Source organism: Uloborus diversus, chromosome 8, assembly GCF_026930045.1.
Source record: "Uloborus diversus isolate 005 chromosome 8, Udiv.v.3.1, whole genome shotgun sequence".
NCBI classification, from domain to species: domain Eukaryota; kingdom Metazoa; phylum Arthropoda; class Arachnida; order Araneae; family Uloboridae; genus Uloborus; species Uloborus diversus.
Window position 1 is genome coordinate 10,438,269 of NC_072738.1, and position 18,922 is coordinate 10,457,190.

General features: G+C 34.4%; 1 protein-coding gene across 1 annotated transcript in view; it reads left to right on the forward strand.

Annotated features, from left to right (window-relative positions):
* LOC129228034 (uncharacterized) overlaps positions 1-18,584 on the forward strand; it is a 32,759-nt gene extending 14,175 nt beyond the window's left edge. The window contains exons 4-5 of the mRNA XM_054862663.1: positions 17,028-17,099; positions 17,839-18,584. Coding sequence (XP_054718638.1) covers positions 17,028-17,099; positions 17,839-17,934 — 168 coding nt within the window. The 3' untranslated portion in view covers positions 17,935-18,584. The remainder of the gene's footprint in view (positions 1-17,027; positions 17,100-17,838) is intronic.
* The last annotated feature ends 338 nt before the right edge of the window (positions 18,585-18,922 follow it).

An 18,922-nucleotide genomic window follows, 5' to 3' on the forward strand; every position in this document is an offset into this window, starting at 1 on the left:
ATTTGAACTACTACTTTGTTTTATTGCGTATGATATTAATTTGCAACGTTTATCCCCAATTATGTGCCTTATTCCTGCCGATTTGAGGCTTTTTATTGACCCCCAAAAAAGTTTCAGAATTTTTTCGTACCTAAAAGGGAATTTTATTCATGGGGGAGGGCTTTCTTCAGCATGATCCCACCCTCCTTCAATGGTTTTCTGTATCGGCCCCTGGTGTGATCCGGTTTTTAAGTCTTGAAACAAGGGATAGAGAAACGCTTTCCATACTGTTTTGAACTTGACTAAGATTAAATACGTATGTATGTACAATTTTTATTAAAAAGTGAGGGATAATGATAATATGGGCAGGTCGTTGGGCGACACTAGCAGGTTTAAACTTGAGAGTTGTTAAACTTAAAAATATATTAAACCGGTATTAAAGGCTCCCATATGGGGGGGGGGGGGGCAAGTGGGGGCTCAAGTCCCCTCTCCCTTGTTTGAAATTAGTACTTGCTTTTAATACTTTTTTTCTTTGCTAAAATGTAAAATCATTTCTTCTCCAGCAATTAATTAATAAGTTATTTAAAATGTCGAACTTTAATAACTCTAATCTGTACTGAAATCGGTTTCTATGGGGAAAATATCCTATTAAACCATGGGGAAAATATCTGAGCCCCATCCCCTTAAAATTTTGCATATAGGCGCCCTTGACCGGTATGGTACAAAACGTGTAATTGAAAATTCAAGGTAGTCTTAGCCCTTTTTCGGATTATCGTTTCTTGGGGCATGGGGGATTGTCATAAGAAGCGCCCCATTGCTCACAGGGACGGGCGGACACCCCTGTCGTTCTATAAGGTTTAAGAATCAAATAATTGCTTCTCGAGTGCTTTTTCTCGAATGGGGTTACTCAGAGAGCACACTTCGTTGAGTAAACGTTTTAAAGCGATTGTTAACGCTGTGGCAGCCATGTTAAAACGTTTATGAAATGTTTTAACCCAAGGTGTTTATAATGCAGTGGTGTCCCCCCCCCCACCATGGCGATGACACTCATCCCTCAAATGCGACGTTCAACCCCCTAAAATAAATTAAAGCCCGCTTAAGTTACCCTCTTCTCTTCAAAACTTCAATGGCGCGGTCTGTGCCATTTACCCCCCCTCCCCCGCGCTCTCTCTTGTATAATATATTGTTTGTTGTGGAATGCTCGGTTATCAAGCATCTCGGATGATTTGAAAACCGAATACGTAATCTGCTTTTCAGAGAAACTTGATAATCAATTTTAACCTTTTTGAGGACCAACCCACGGAAAATGAAACGTAGCTTTGGAACCTTAAGTTCCGAAATGGACCATCGCGAGCCTAAGCATTTTCAGCAGTTTTGCCTCAACTTTACAAAAAAAAAACTGCAGCACATTAATTGACTGAAATTTTTTAAGTTTAGTAAATAATATACTAATAAATATTTACGAAACTGTAAGGAATATGACATAAACAGAAGCGAGTAAAACAAGCAAAATACTTAAATTTAACTACCCACGCGAAAATAAATGCTACGCACACAAGAAGTTACAAATATCTTGCGTATAGAATTTCAAAAAAAAAAAAACAATCTGTATAAAATATAATTTTTATTTAAAAATTGGGCTGAAGAGTGGAAGCTAAAATTAATCCCACACGACAAACTTCAATACAGTAAAACCTGTAAAGTTGACCGCCTTTGTAAGTTGCCCACCTGGCTATGTTGACCGCTTTTGTCAGGAACGGAATTAGTCCTATCTTGTATAATGAAGGAAAACCTCTAACTTGACCACCTTTCTATCTTGACCACCTGTCTATCTTGACCACTAATGTACCCCAAATTTGGTTTGGAATATTGTAAAAAACCCTTTGTAAGTTAACCACTTGGTTTGTTTTTTAAAACTTAATTTGGCAAATTATTTTATTTTATTATTGTTATTTTTTTATAGTTTTCCAAGAATATTTTTGATGCCAAACCAGCATTTTACCAACTAAATAAAACAGCAGCATAACTAAACCTCCTTGTAAGTTTAACTCACATTGGAAAACTACTAAGAACCCTTTTATTCTCCAAACTTGTTTTTCTTTTGTTGTTCTATTTGATATTACCTTTTGTACTCTCTGTTTAATGAAAACATGTGTGAGTAGAAAAGTACAGAGTATTTTTTTCCAGTTGCAATATTTTGTGGCAAAACTGGAATTGTGCTAAAATAAAAGTTACTTGCATTGCAGTATTTCTGGTGCAAGGGATTAAGAAATAGGATATTTTCATTTTCAACTGCCTTTTAGAACTATGAGAGTCCAGCTTGTTGCTCTTTGTGTTAAAGTTTTACATAAAATGGCTTCAAAAAGAAAGTTAGTTGAACTTGAGATTGATAAAATGTATGAAATATTAAAATTAATTGAAAAGAGAGAAATTCAGAGAAAATTAGCTGACACACATGGAATTTCCAAAACTAGTGTCTAATAAGTGCACCAAACTTCAATAAGGAGTTATTTTGTTTAAAAGTAGATCACCATGGTTATAAAAGTATTAAATGTATATGAGAAAAAAATTAAGCAAAAAATTTGTTATTTTTGATTAGCTTTGAATTTTTAGGAACTTTTAATACCAAATAACTTTTTATAAACAATGATTTATTTATTTTTTTTTTCCATCAATTTACTGAAATTTTAAATTTACATGACACTTTATATGTCATTCTGAGAAAATAACCTCTAAAAATATTTAAATAACGTTTTAAATTATTGTTTCAAAGTAATGTTAAACAATGAAAGTGAGTTGAATGGAAAGAGTAAGTGTCAGTTGGTCAAAAAATGAATACACGGTGCAAGAAATGACAAAAAAAAAAAAAAAATTACTACCCCCTTCATAAGTTGACCACCTGTCAAAGTTGACCACCAAAGTACTTCACCGCAAGTGGTCAACTTACACAGGTTTCACTGTATTTCTTTTTAATGCACTCAGAAACATTTCAATTTCACTCCCTACACTTTTACTGTTATTGCATATTCCTAAAGTCGATGAATGAAAAATAAAAAAAAAAGAGCGGATCAAGAAAGAAAAAAAAATAATCACGAACTTCAATGCACTTCAAGCCACACTTGTACACTTTTCAATGCGCCGGGAATCCCAATCCTCTGGAAAACGCAATCAGAAATATTTTACCCTCCCTCCTCATGTCTTAGTCAGATAAATATACTTAACTCCTCTCAACAAGAGCATAAAAAAAAAGCAAAGCTATAAACTGGGAAAGAATGATGAGTACTTTCGCGCAGAGCAACTATTCCCCTACTTGTTTACATTATTAACTTTGTGTTTGAGAGCCCAAAACCATTCGAAATAATCACGTGATAACTGAAAATCATTAGTTCAAATGCATAACCATTCGAATAAATCACTCAGTCGCCCAAATGCCGAGCTCCTAGTTTCTGACAAGCTAACAGGGAATCTAGTCGAACCTGCATCCCCCAAGGATTGCGACCCCAAAATGAAGACTAAAATCTATCGAATCGACCCCCTAAAACAAGCTTGCATTTCGAACTTTACCGTAAGGGTAAGGGGACAAAAGGTGTATCTGCTCATTTTATCGGAAAACAACAAAAAACTAGACCCACTTATATGTAAAAACTAGAATTTTTCATGGAATTTGGGGGGAGTGGTATTGATTCTCCTTCTAAAAGTGGGTGTCAATACCCGCCCCCCAACTTTACCTAAAACTTCTTTAAGCCAGGAGGGTTCGCCCCTTATTATACCCCTAAATGGTAGACTAAATGTCACATTCCTATCTCGAGCGCACCCCTGCCAAAACAACTCGGGAATTCAACTGAAGTCAAGGGAGTCCACCTCCCCCCTTTCGCAGGGCGATGGTGCACCCTCTCAAATGTTACGAAGCATCCGTCTAGAAAGAGCCCTCCCCCCTTCAGAAATGAGATTTAAAAAAAAAAAAGCTTCTAAAAATTTCGGTTTCGCAGGCTGCGCCATGGACCCCCTCCCCCCTTCCGACAATGAGATTAAAAAAACCCTCTCAAAAAACCGGCTCTAAAAATTTTAGTTGCACAGGCTGCGCCATGCCCCACCCCTTTAGTGGGCACCCCCGTAGCAGTCAACTCAAGTTTGGAAAAGCGCAGAAAATGAACTACTTGAGTACTCGATTCAAACGTATCGAGATCTCGATTTGAAACATCTCGGAGATCTCGATTCAAAAGATCTCGAGAAGTCAATCGCTCGAGTACTCGATTCAAAAGATCTCGAGAAGTCAATCGCTCGAGTACTCGATTCAAAAGATCTCGAGAAGTCAATCGCTCGAGTACTCGATTCGAAAGATCTCGAGAAGTCAATTGCTCGCGTTCTCGATTTCAAAAGATCTCGATTATCAATCACTCGAGTGATCGACTTAAAAAGATCTCGATTATCAATCACTCGATTATCAGAAGTACTTGATTCCCGAGATCTCGATTATCAAAAGATCTCGATTATGCCCATCACTAATACAGGGTGTCCGAGAAAGGTCCGTACAACTTCAAAAATTTATTGAAAAAGAAACAATAGGGTCACAGCAAAACTAATTAGTACATTAGATAGAATAACTTAAAAAGTTTTTTTCTGCAGTATATTTCTGACTAATATATGGCACTACATGTCACGCAAAGGAATATTAAAGCATTTTAATTATTTCAATGGCGGATAGCGTGAAGAAAGCTCAATGTGTTGTGTTGTTTATCGAAACAAAATCCGATACGCAAACACAACGGAACAAAACATTCAAACAGCTGTAGCTACTGTTGATGTTAGCATGCTGAAACGGTTGTGGATGGAATTGGATTATCGTCTTAATATTGTTCGTGCTACGAAAGGGTCTCATGTAGAAATTTCCTAAGGTAATAACTTAATTTATAGGAAAAAAACTTTTTGAGTTATTCTATCTAATGTACTAATTAGTTTCGCTGTATCCCTATTGTTTCTTTTCAATAAATTTTTGAAGTTGTACGGATCTTTCTCGGACACCCTGTATATATATACAACATGAGATACATTTTAAGAACATATTTAAAATATAAATTCAAAGACATTGAAAAAAATGAAAGAATAAATACTAAAGTGTACTGTAATGCCAGCACAAAGCTGCTAGAAACAAAAACAGCACAAACGTATTCATGAATAAACAGTATAAATTAAACTGAAGATGCAAAAAGCAAGAACACCAAAATGAAAAAAGGGGAGCCCGGGACCGACACTTTCTCAAGGGGAGGACCGGTCCCTAAGTTCACAAGACTCTTTCTGTTTAGCAAGAGGGAAGGTTCCAATAATTTGCTACCCTTCCTGAGAGCCTTGGAGGAAAATTGAGCAAGAAAACATACCTGAAAAATAATGTATGTTTTCTTATACCCTGTTTTCATTTTAGTGTTCTTGCTTTTTGCATCTTCAATTTTATTTAGATTGTTTATTCATGAATATATATATATATATATATATATATATATATATATATATATATATATATATATATATATATATATATATATATTTATAAATATCAATAGACCGAAAACTAAGCGCTGGGGTTTCGTCTCGGACATTAGAAACCAAGGCTATCAGTGCTTAGTTTTAGGTCCTAATTCGAAAAATCTGCATTCATTTTTCACGTGTGGTGCTTTTGCCCAATGTATTCATGAATGTTGACTTTTCGGAATCGAACATCCTATTCTTAGTTTTAGTATTAAAAAATTTTTGGTCTTTCGACCATAGGATGAAGTTTCCACTGCTGAAGAGTACTGGCTTAATCTTTTTCACTTATCTGTGTTGTGACCTTGTCTGTTTATTGTTCTATTGATGTTTATATTTATCTGGCTTATTTGTTTGGCTCCTTTGCGCATCTTTGGGCTTCTGGTTTATGTTACTCTAATTTTCTCCTATTAATATGTTTTTAATTATATATCTTACTACTATTATATATGCGGAAGTTTGTCTGTATGGATGTATGGATGTTTGTTACTCTTTCACGCAAAAACTACTGAATGGATTTTGATGAAACTTTACAATAATATAGTTTATGCATCAGAATAACACATAGGGTAGTTTTCACCCCGTTATGGGGGGCAAACCCCCCTAGGGGGCGATAAAACCCAATTTTCCTATAAATTCTCTAATATTAGGATGAAAAAATACTTGCACATATTAACATTATATGTCCATCGAAAGCTCTGATTTTTCTTCTGAAGATGGCATCTGTTCCAAATTTCTAAGTAGAATAAAAAACGAGTTATGAGCTTTTTAGTTCCATGTTCGAAGGTGTTCATTAATCACACAGATTAATTAATGAAGTTGTATTTATTTAAATAATAAAGTAAGAGCTGAGCGACAACAAATTTAACTCGTACACACAGTACCACTAAAAATCTTCCGAACACTATCTAGTTGCCATCTTCATCTCCGAAACAGATGAAAGAAATTAAAGCGCATGAAATAAATAAACAAGGCTTAACTAAAGACAAGAAAGAATTAAACAATACATAACACTCCCTCCAATTCTTACTTGTCAAAATGAAAAATAATAATAATAAAGAAAGCTGAAAACTAATTAAAATGATCAAACAAAAATATAGCACTTTAAAACTTAGCAACACAGTTTATCAAAGTTCTAAGTTTTTCAAACTTATCCCTTGGCAGTGCTTTTGTAAAAATGTCCGCCAATTGTTCATTACTATTGATATATTCAATGTCCACGGTTTTATTCTTGTACTTCTCACGGATAAAGTGGTACTTCACATCGATATGTTTGGTGCGTCGATGGTACACTGGATTTTTTGATCAACTTGATCGCACTCTGGCTATCAATGTGTAAGCTAACACTTCTTCCACAGAATGCCTGCTCATCTATGTCACTTAGTAGCTGACGAAGCCATATCACTTCTTTGACAGCTGTAGATGCTGCAATGTATTCCGATTCTGTTGTTGAGGTGGACACAGAAGATTGCCTACTAGTGCACCATGTAATTGCACCAGCTGACAAAATGAAAACATATCCTGTGGTTGATTTTCTGGTATCTAAATCACCAGCAAAATCTGCATCAGAGTAAGCAACAAGGTTGGGACTTTCCGTTTCTGACTTGTGTAGGATGCCATACTGCTGAGTTCCTTTTAAATACCTCATTATTCTTTTTACAGCATTCCAATGTATTTGGCTGTGTTTGTTTTGAAACCTACTAACAAGGTTTGTTGCATACGTAATATCAGGACGTGTAGTGGCGGAAAGAAACATTAATGATCCAGCGGCTTCACGATATGGTACACACGCTTCCTCTAATAGCGTATCAGGTTCAGATGACAGAACAACGTTAGGATCAGCCGGAACATTTACTGGGTTGGAGTCCTCAAGGTTGAACCGGTTTAAGATTTTCTTTATGTAGGCCTGAGAATGGATAAAAATTGAACCATCTTTGTTTTGGTCAATTTCAATTCCAACAAAATAACCGGTTTTACAAATTGTAACTTCAAAGTTCAAGTTCATGTTTTCAATGATTTCATTTAGTATACTTTCATCTTCACAAAGAAGAAGGACATCATCCACGTAGAGAACAAGGAAAATTTTCTTGTTTTTGAACATGCCATGGAATAAACAAGTATCAGCTAAACTCTGCTTAAATCCCAAATTCAGCAGGAAATCTGTAAATTTCTGGTTCCAACATCTTGATGACTGTTTGAGGCCATATAACGATTTTTTTAATTTACATACTAAGCCTGGCTCAATGAGTAATCCTGGGGGAGGCTGCATGTATATCTCCTCCTCAATATCACCATGTAAGAATGCAGTCTTTATATCACACTGTAATATTTTTAATTTCTTCTGAGCAGCTACTGCTATAATGGTTCGTATGGTGTCATATCTTGATGTAGGCGAGAACGTTTCTCCAAAATCAACTTCCTCCTTTTGCAGGAACCCTTTTGCACACAGCCGAGCCTTGAAACGCTGCATCTTTCCATTTGGAAAATACTTGATGTTAAACACCCATTTTGATCCAATCACATTTTTATGTTTAGGATGTTCCACCAATTGCCAGGTATTATTCTTCTGCAGAGAATCAAGTTCTTCTTTTATTGCTTCACTCCACTCTTTTGACTGAGGTGAGTTAATAGCTTCTTCATATGTGGTTGGGATTTCAGCAACATTTAAATCATAATGCTTAGGAGCTTTCAAGTTTTGCCTCGGTCTGAGAGTGTAAGAGATAACTTCATCTGTATTACTTGGTGTTTCCGATGCATCATTTTCGTTTGTTTGGTGCTCTATTTCTAAGTCACTTGTAGTGTCTTCGTTCATGGGTCCACTAACGTGAACAATCTTCTGAGCATCATTTGCTGACTTACTACAGTTTTCATTAAAGAAATTTTTATGGTTTTAGACGTAGGCTCAAAAAGTCTATAGTTTGATGAGTTCCCAGCATACCCAATAAAAATTGTTTTAATGCTTTTAGGTGACAGTTTCTTACGTAATTGATCAGGAACGTGAATAAAAGCTTCTGAACCAAAAGTTCTTAAGTGCTTGAGGGACAACTGCTTCCCTGTCCATAGTTCATATGGAGTAGACTCTGGTGACCGACTACTCGGTGCATGGTTCTGAATGTATACAGCTGTGTTTACTGCTTCGGCCCACAAAAACAATGGTAAACTCTTGTTGTACAACACTGATCGAGCACTTTCCATGATTGTTCTCATGTTCCTTTCGGCCCTCCCATTTTGCTTGGGAGTATAAGGGGCTGTAGGTTCAAGCTCTATCCCCTTTTTCAGCAGAAAATTCTTGAAATCACCACTGTTATCCGCTCGGAGGGATTTTACACTAGTGGAAAACTTGTTCTCACATAGTGAGACAAAATTCTTGAACTCTTCTAAGGTATCAGACTTATGTTTCAAAAATGAAACGCAAACATATCCACTAAAGTCATCTTTGAAAATTACAAAATACTTAGCTCCACCCAATGATGTAGTTGACATTGGACCACACAAGTCACTGTATATTAATTCACCACATCTGGTAGATTTGTTATTCCTGTTACTGAAAGAGAGTCGATGTTGTTTCCCATACTGACAGCCTTCACACAGAAACTTGTCAGCAGCTGAAAAGTTAATATTATCTATCAGTCCTCTTTCACTTAATTCTTTAAGAGCTTTGATGTTAATATGACCCAATCTTTCATGCCAAAGCTTTACGCTATCTGTAGCAGAAGCCACATTCGCTTCAACAGCTTTTAATGTTTTAAACATCATTTTATACAGATTGTTCGATGTGCGAACTGCTAAGGCGATGACGTCGTTATCCCGATTGAATATTTTGGCATTATCATTAGTTTTAACGATTTTCATACCCTTACTGGTTACAGTTCCTTCGGAAAATAAGTTTCTCTTTAAACCTGGTACATACAATACATTTGTAATAACACCCTCAATCCATGAGTTGTTTATTACTTTCAAAATTCTAACATTTCCTTTGCCTTCCACTGGAAGCTCTGTATTGTCACCTAAACGAATTTTATCACTTCCATTTAATTTCCTAAACTCACATAAAGATTGCAAGTCATATGTCATATGGGCAGACGATCCACTGTCAAGGATCCATTCACTGTGACAAACAGCGAATTTCTTTGTTTCGGCACTGAAGGCATCGCAGCTTACAGAGTCTCCATGTTCAAAAGAATCTCCACCACTTTTTCTTGGTTGCTTGAAACGACATTCTTTGGCAAAATGTCCTTTCTTTCGACAGGAATAGCAAATAATTTTCGATTTATCAAATTTTACTTTTGCATTATTTCCTTTCGACTTGTTAGCTGAAGCTCCTGAATTTTTATGTTTCGCTACTATAAATGCTGATTCTTTTCGCTCGCTTTCAGTTAAGTTTGATTCCTCATCAATTAGTCTCGTTGTTAAGTTCGATAACGTCTGTTTAGTTTCATCCATCGACAGCCAAGCTTGGCGGAAATTTCGATACTTTGCTGGCAAGGTGCCAAGGACTTTGGTTATCAAGGTAACATCAGTGATGTTTTCACCGGAGTTCTTAATTTGATGCGCTAAATTTTCCACTCGGGCGATATATTCAACAACAGTTTCATTTGTGTCCATCTTAAGTTGGTGAAACTTGTCTAACAAATGCATTTTGTTAAAGTCAGATGCCTGCTGATAAATTGCATCAAGTTTTCTCAGCATAGCGAGAGATGACGTGCAGCTTTCGATGAGCGTGATTTGCTTAATTTCCATTGCGGCAGTAATTGTGAACATTGCAATGGCGTCCTCTTTCTCCCACTTTTCGATATCACGGGCAGCTTCGGGTTTCAATTTTTCTCCACTTGCCACATTGTACACACCTTTGGCTTTTAGTGCACAACTTATTTAAAATCTCCATTGGGAGTAGTTATTTCCGTCAAATTTGTTCATTGAAGAAATGTACAGTCCAGGCATAATCGGTTTCTTTCAATACGATTATACAAATAGGCTTAACGAACCGGCAAAACTTTAAATAGCAACTAATGCTAGGCTTCAGCTCTTAACGCAGATAGCGACATGGATGCGTTCCTGGGCCCATAACCTGTTCATTAATCACACAGATTAATTAATAAAGTTGTATTTATTTAAATAATGAAGTAAGAGCTGAGCAAAAACAAATTTAACTCGTACACACAGTACCACTGAAAATCTTCCGAACACTATCTAGTTGCCATCTTCATCTCCGAAACGGATGAAAGAAATTAAAGCGCATGAAATAAATAAACAAGGCTTAACTAAAGACAAGAAAGAATTAAACAATACATAACAGAAGGCTTTCCTCAACACAATATAGTATTTAGGGTATCATCTCAACTCCCTGTCGATAGCGACAATTGTTGACTATTTTTGCTTTTCGTCTGACTGTTCAAGGCTTTTCTCAAGTTAAATTTTAAAGTAAGATTTTTTGCACAAGATACATGGTAAATAATACATGGATTTGGCTGATTATTTTCCAGTTTTACGCATCTTCTGTATGGAATTAAAATTCATATCTTATGAATGTAGATTAAGCAAACATTTTAAGCAGTTTTATAAACTTGGCAAGTCTCTGGTGAATGTATGGCACTGTGGTCCTTTTTCCGATAAATAATGGATTTGGATTATTTTATTTTTACGCTGCTTTTAATTGCAAAAATAGATATTGAATTAGATTGCATTCGTTGAAGAAAATGAATTTAATTGAAAAAAAAAATGACATTTTTAAAACTTATTCGATAGGCAGAGTTATGATAACGCGGTTGGGACGAGTGTTCAAAAATCTTGGCGCTACAGCCATTACAAAATTTGCATTGAAATGTAAAAACTTCGCCAAACTAATTTTGGTAAAAATATCATTGAATACTATGTAAAGGGTATTGCAATTAAGATTAATTCATCAAATTAGTGAAACAACATGCTCAAATAACATTAAAACTGCTATTAAAATGTAAATTAATTTACCAAATCCATTTTATATCTCCAGACTCACCATGCGACTACGTTAGCGTATTGGCGAATTTTTTAAAATTTTAATGAAACTTTTAATTTTCTTTTTTTTTTGTGTGTGTGTGTTTTAAGGTTTAATGGTGCTAATTAGGATTTTGTGGAATTAATATCCCTACTTTAATAGCAACAATAGAGAGTATTGTTTTTTCTTTCTTTTTTTTTTTTAATTTGTTTTTTAGGCTATGGACCTGTATTGATGAAGATTTTTGGAATTAATCATGAAGGAGATCTTATTTGAAAACGCTGATGTCACCATTCTAATAGAGACTTTAGGGAATGTTTCTCTTTCCGAAATGAGAAGTTTTTCGTACTATTGTCCTCATTTAAATGGGAACTTAAAAAAAAAAAACTGTTGTGCTTACTCTGATTTTAATGGTATTTTTACTCGGAACTTTTTCGGTATTTTAATCAGGACTGTTTACGTTTTTAAGAAACGGTTCATTTTCTTCACGTGGGGGATTTTAAAGGTTTGATGTTCTCACTCTAAAGGGACATTATTAGAATTTGGATTTGTAGTGACTGTTGACCCTATTTTGGGACGATTTCCCCGGTAAGAAGCTATACAATAATTTAGATAGCAGGTGTAGCGCTAGACACCATTTGACTGGGATGGGGATTATAAGGGAAATGGATGACTTTATTTAAGAATTGTTGACCTCACTTGAATTGGAATTTTTGAGAATTACCCAAACTAACTTCTTTACAACTCCTGAACGTTTTCCTGATTTATGTTGTGTGATTTTTTGGGTGTCTTCCCAATTTTGCCGACATTTCATTTACCTCCTCCCCCTCACTTGATTTTCAGTTTTCATCATATCTTTTGATGTATTAAAGGGGAGGTTATTTTAAATGTCAGCGAAACTGGGGAGAAACCATTTTTTGGTAACTATTTGACTTCTCCCTGTGTTGACCATTAACTTGAATCGATTGAAAAAAACTACATCAACGTGAGCGAAGCCGCGGGTAAAAGCTAGTATATATATATATATATATATATATATATATATATATATATATATATATATATATATATGTATATATATATATATATATTCAAGATAAACTTTTTATTCATGCTTTAAAAACTAATTATGTGTTTACCATTGCCGGCAAAGCAAGTAGCAACTATGCCATTTGTTGTAAGAAGCTTTATGCTTTATTTCTAGAAAAAGGGCTAATGAACTCATCCACTTATCATCTTTCTAAAGTTTCTGAAAAAGTCATTTAGAAAAGTTTTAATGTGGTATATAAACTTTTTAAGCTTCCTATACCTTCAATGAACAATCTTCCTTTTTTGTATGCTATTCCCAAGTTTCACAAAACCCATTAGTTTTCGGTTTATTTGTTCAGTCACCAATACCATCGGTAAAAAACTTGCCATAAAGCTGGAATTTATTTATTTTTTTTGTAAAAAATGCTTTCCTTTCGTAAAAGTCTGGAACTTGGGTCGGAACAACTTCCACACTATTATAAACTCTTTGGGTTGTTTACAATAGTGTGGAAGTTGTTAACCTTTTGAATATGCTTGACACATCTGCTGTTTCTACTTTTAATTTTGAAAATCTTTTCACCAGTATTTTCTTATAAGATTTATCTTCAGCTATTTCTCATCTTTTTGATTTGATAGAATCTTCTCTTTTTATTGATAAAAACTTTTTTCTTTCACTTTTAAATTTTTGCATTTTCAACGATTTTTTTGAAAATAGCAAACGTTGTTTTTTAACAAATTAAAGGTATTGCTATGGGTTCTAATTTCAGCTCCACCCTAGCTAATTTGTTTTTGTTGTACTTTGAAAGGAAATTTTGTGTCAAATTCTGGACTGCTCCCTCTTTGCTGCAGATATGTGGATGATTTACTTTGCATTAACTGTTCTAATTTTGTAAAACTGTGCCACTCCATCCTACCCCAACACTCTGAACCTGAAACCTACAAATACCTCCTCTTCAGCCAACTTTCTTGATATAAGCATTGTTTTAAATTCTGCCTGCTTAACCTCCATATATGACAAAAGGAGAGATTTTTGCTTCCTGGTTAACAGTTTTCAAAACTGGGACTCATGCCTCAGTAAAAATGTTTTTATTGGCATCATGGTTTCATAAGCACTAAGAATTTCCAGAATTTGCAACACTGAATCTGCTTTTCATAAAGAACTTTCTGAAATTGCTAAGATACTTCTATAATGAAATTCTTAATGCCATTAGTAATTAAGGCAATAAAATGAAATACAGTAAAACCTGTAAAGTTGACCACCCTTGTAAGTTGACCACCTGTCTATGTTGACCGCTTTTGTCAGGAACGGAATTAGCCCTATCTCATATAATGAAGGAAAACCTCTCTACCTTGACCACCTGTCTATCTTGACCACTAATGTACGCCAAATTTGGTCTGGAGTATTATAAAAAAACCCTTTGTAAATTGACCACTTGGTTTTTTTTTTTAAACTTTCTTCAGCATATTATTTTATTTTATTACTTATTTATTTATTATAATAATAATAATAATTTTTTTTTTCTTTTTGATAGCTTTCAAAGAATGTTTTTAATGCTTTGATGACATACTAGCATTTTACTAACTAAACAGCAGCATTAAGTTTATGCTGCTCTTTATTCTCCAAACTTGTTTTTCATTTGTTGTTCTATTTGAAATAGCTTTTCGTACTCTTTTCAATGAAAATAGGTGTTCAATAGGTGTGTGATGACAATAGAAAAGTTCATAGTCTTTTCTTTCAGTTGCAATATGTTGTGGCAACACAGGAATTCTGCTAAAAAGAGCAGGCCCGGATCTATACATTTTGGGCCCCCTGCAACAAAATATGTAGGGCCTCTCCCTAGTGGCCAGCACTGTCTATTTGAAAAGCGATAAGCCTTAGTGCTAGGGTTTTTTTTTTCTATTTTTTCATCAATTTCTAGGGCCGTTAGCCCCTTTAAGGACGCGGGGGCCCTCGCACTGCGGGTACGCAGATCTGGGCCTACTAATGAGTAATGAGTAAAGTTACATGTTTCTGGTGCAAGGAATCAAGAGATAGGACATTTTAATTTTGCCTTTATGAACTGGGAGAGTCGAGCTTGTTGCTCTTTGTGCTATAAATTTTACATAAAAAGGCTTCAAAAAGAAAGTTAGTGGAACTTGAGATTAATATAAAGTATGAAATATTAAAAATAATTGAAAATGGAGAAAGCCAGAGAAAATTAGCTGGCATATATAGAATTTTTTAAATCTACAGTGTCTAATATAGTTAAAAACAAGGGAAAATAACAAAAATATTTGAATAGTATTTTTAATTATTGTTTCACTTTCAATAATGTTAAACAATGAAAGTGGAGCTAAACAGAAAGAGTAAGAGTGAATTCCTCAAAAAACGAATACATGGTGCAAGAAATGACAAAAAAAAAAAAACATTACTGCCCTTTATAAGTTGACCACCTGTCTAAATTGACCGCCAAATTTCTGCACTGTGAGTGGTCAACTTACACAGGTTTCACTGTATTAGTATTAACTGCAGTCGAACCTCGTTAAACCACCATCCTCAGTGGCTGGCCAAAAGTTGATGAGGGGGGTGGTTTAACGAAATTTCACTTTCACCGATCTATTGTAAATGCATGTTTTCCTTAAAATGCATTACAGGGTTCATACTCTATTTGAATGAAAAATTTCCATGACTTTTCCAAGACTTTTTCATGACTTCGATGAAAATTTTCATGACCTCGTTACATGAAAAGAATAGCACTATTTAATCTCAAACTTGGAAATATTTTGAAATGAGCATTAGCAAAACGTCTATATGAATGCCACAGCCTCATTGAAGCACTTACTCGTAATGGAAAAAATATAAGTGCACACTTAAAAAACTAAACTATTCTTATTTGTCTTCATCATATAAAAAGTAAAAAGGCAGTGAAGCGAATATGATGATGCTTAAATGTCTGTTTTTTTTTTTTAAACAGGCAGAATGATATTGAATGGGACAAAGGTTGAATGAGTCATCACTAAGTTTCAACAAATTTGCTTCAAAAGTTACTTTTTAGTGTCAACAGTGTCTTAAATCATCCACGTAACTTGACAGTATTTTGGTTCTTCAAAGTAAAGCCATAGTTTAGTTCTTTATGTTTCTAAACCAGATCTTTTTTGAAAAAACCATTCAGTAATGAATCAATCTACTGATTCAAATATATATTTGTTTTTTTTTTTCAAATTTGCATATTTTCAAATGCATATAAATTAATAGGTTCAGAAATTCCAGAACACGTTTAATTCCCAACATTGAACATAGCAGTGGGTCGCATGGATTAGTTTTGCGTGCTGTATGTTGGGCACTACTGTTTTAGAGCATTAGAATTCCTCTTTTTCTGTATTCTATCGCCTGACTTAAGATCTTTATTTTCTAAAACATTCAACAAATTAAGATAAACTCTGATAAATTTAATAATGAAGTCCTTAGGAGTGATGGAATCGAACTCGCATGCAGTTGAATTGCTTTTTTTTTTTTTTTTTTGAGTAGGCGTGACAAAACTAAGAACGTGAAATTTTGCTACTACAGAACATGAAACATAAGAAGTGTTGAAAATAACAGAAAATTCAAAATAAGTGATGTCCAGGCAGTAAAATCACATCGCAAAAAATGGCAAGTGGCTGCGACAGAAGTGGACGCAATGAGATTTCAAAATTCAGATTTGATTTTTGGATCGTTCAATTTTCCACTTTTAATATCTTTTATGTTATATGCTGTTAAATCACTCAAAATTTCTAATACTCCTTTAGCTACTGTTCCTTTCTCTTTGTCCAGGACATTTTTCCATGACTTGAAACAAATTTCCATGACTTTCAATGAAAATTTCAATTTTCCATGACTTTTCCAGATCTGAAATTCTGTTATTTTTTCCCCCATGACTTTCCGGGATTTCCATGACCCGTACAAACCCTGAAATACAGTTGGCTCTCTGTTTAATGACTTTCGAGTGACCACAAAAAATCGCCCTTAAGTAAAAAGCATCCTTAAATAGAATGCTTTTAACACTATAGTGGACCATTTGGAGCCGTCTTTAAATAGAGAAAGTCGTTAAATAGAGCGTCGTTAAACAGAGAGCCTACTGTATTAATTTCCAATTGAACTTTGAGCAACAATAACAAATAGATTATATTTTTTGTATGCCTAGCTGTTTTTAGTTTTCCTTTAAGTGCGTCTCCAATTGTTATTTTCTTTGGCTAACCCTTTTTTTCCCCAGAGTTTCAAGGAAATGATTAGCAATAAATTGCTGGCTTGTGGCTTGGTTTTTATTCAAAAACTCGTGAAATTAGAATTTTTTCTAATGCAATTATACAATTTAAAAGTTGTATGAATAAACTTACTATAAATGGCGTTGTGCTGTCTTTTATAACACTTTGAAAGTTTAAATTGACCGTGTCTCAAAACTAGTTTTAGGCATAGCGACTTTTGTATGACCATCAACGGTATATTTTGTGAATGGTATGTCATCAAGTTGCAAAAATTTTAATAGTTTATTTTCAATATTTTTAGAAAGTTCAAGAGCTGGAAGAAAAGTTGAACCAAATTACTTCTCAACTTGGAACTTACCAAGATTTACCTGCTGTAAGAGTATTTCCTTTTTTTTTTTTTTTTAATATTTTAATTCAGTGCATAGGGAAAATGACTAAATATGGGCATCCAACCAGTAATGGGCAGATTTGTCTTATATTGTCAATGTCAAGTTTGTGATTGATATTTCACGAATACCATTAGTGGTTTTCTCAAAATAGCATCTTTCAAGAACACCATCACCACATTTTTTTCTAAACAAAAGTTTTTATCTACAGTATGATTTATTAGGTTAATGCTTCTTGTTCACCAATAGTGAATTTTCTTAGCATTAAAACATTGCATACATTTCACAAACAATAAACAAAAATTGCAGCAGTAGAATAGTTCTATTTATTTCCTGTTGTCCCAGATGAACCTTTCAAAATCAATTTTCATTTTTTAATTTTAATGTTTCTCATATTCGTGCTTGGAAAAAAGTGTATTAATACTGTTGAATCCTTTTTTAGTGTACAGGGCTGCCACTGATGACTAAACAAAGAGCTAAAGCTACTATTTTTAAGCAATAGTTGGCTCAGTATTTTTGATCCTCCAAACAATTTTACCCCCTATAAATGAATTATGAACAAGAAAACACTTGAATTAAAAATCCACCGTTACAATAGTATTTTTGCAAACCCCCTTAATACAGAACCACTGGTTGGAAAACAATAATCTGAATTTTAAAAACCCTTAATCACGGCCATACCAGTCACTTACCCTATTGTTGAGTTCTATTTATTTCCTTTTTCAGGATGAAAAGGTTGCAAAGTTCAAAATTGAGGAAGCTAAGAAGGAATTAACTCAAGTCCAAAAAGATATTGATGCTCTTCTTTTTAATATTTGTTAAATATGTACTTATAATTTGTAAGATAATTTATTATTTTTTGAGCAATTTATTAAAATTTAGTTAGTTTAATGCTTTCACGAAATGTCTATCTGTATATGAAGGATGGATATGTGAGTAACTACCCATGCCATTATTACTTGTTGTACAAATGACATGTATTTTGTTTCATTGATGCTCAATTTTCGGACAAAATTGATATTGTTTATGATTTGGCCTTCTACTACGTTCATCCAGATTTATGAAAATCTACTATATTCTATAGCTTTAAAAGGAAAATGTACTGAAAGTTGGTGGGAACACAGAGGACTCAACCAAAGCGTTTAGTTCTTTAGTGTAAAATAATGCAAATATAATGTAAACTGGTTTCAAACCGTCTTTTATTTTGGTGGGTGCCCCCCAAATATATTTTCCAACTACAGCATTTCCCACAAATAAATTTGCAATTCTCCAAAAATGACAGCCACTGCCAGGTCTGCATAGTGTGTCAAATCTTTCTTAAAGCCTCTAAAACACTCTACCTAATGAAGCTTCTTTGAAGTCTGGTCATTAGGAAGATACTTGTAATATTTGTTTCTAACTTGTGCAGATACAGGGGGAGGGTCATGACCCCCTCCTCCTAAACCGTTGATGTTATTATGCATCCAGATTGTGTGCAAACAATTTATGAATAAAATGTTAACAATTGCAGTAATATTTTCAATTAATTAGTATTTTTTTCAAAGTAAACATTTGAAATACTACTTCTTTTCATTACTTATGAAATTAATTAAAATGTTTTTGCCCTGCATTACTCCTGGCCGATTTGGTGCTTTTAGTTGACACCCAAGCAGTTTCAGAAATTTTTCACACGCCAAATCGTAGATTAGTTTGTAGGGGAGCAGGGGGGGAGGGTGGTCATTTCTCAGCATGCCCACTTCCCTTAAATGGTAGTTTGTACTCATCCCTGTTCTAACTAAAGAATTTGAAAAGGGTGAGTGAAATTGCTTCT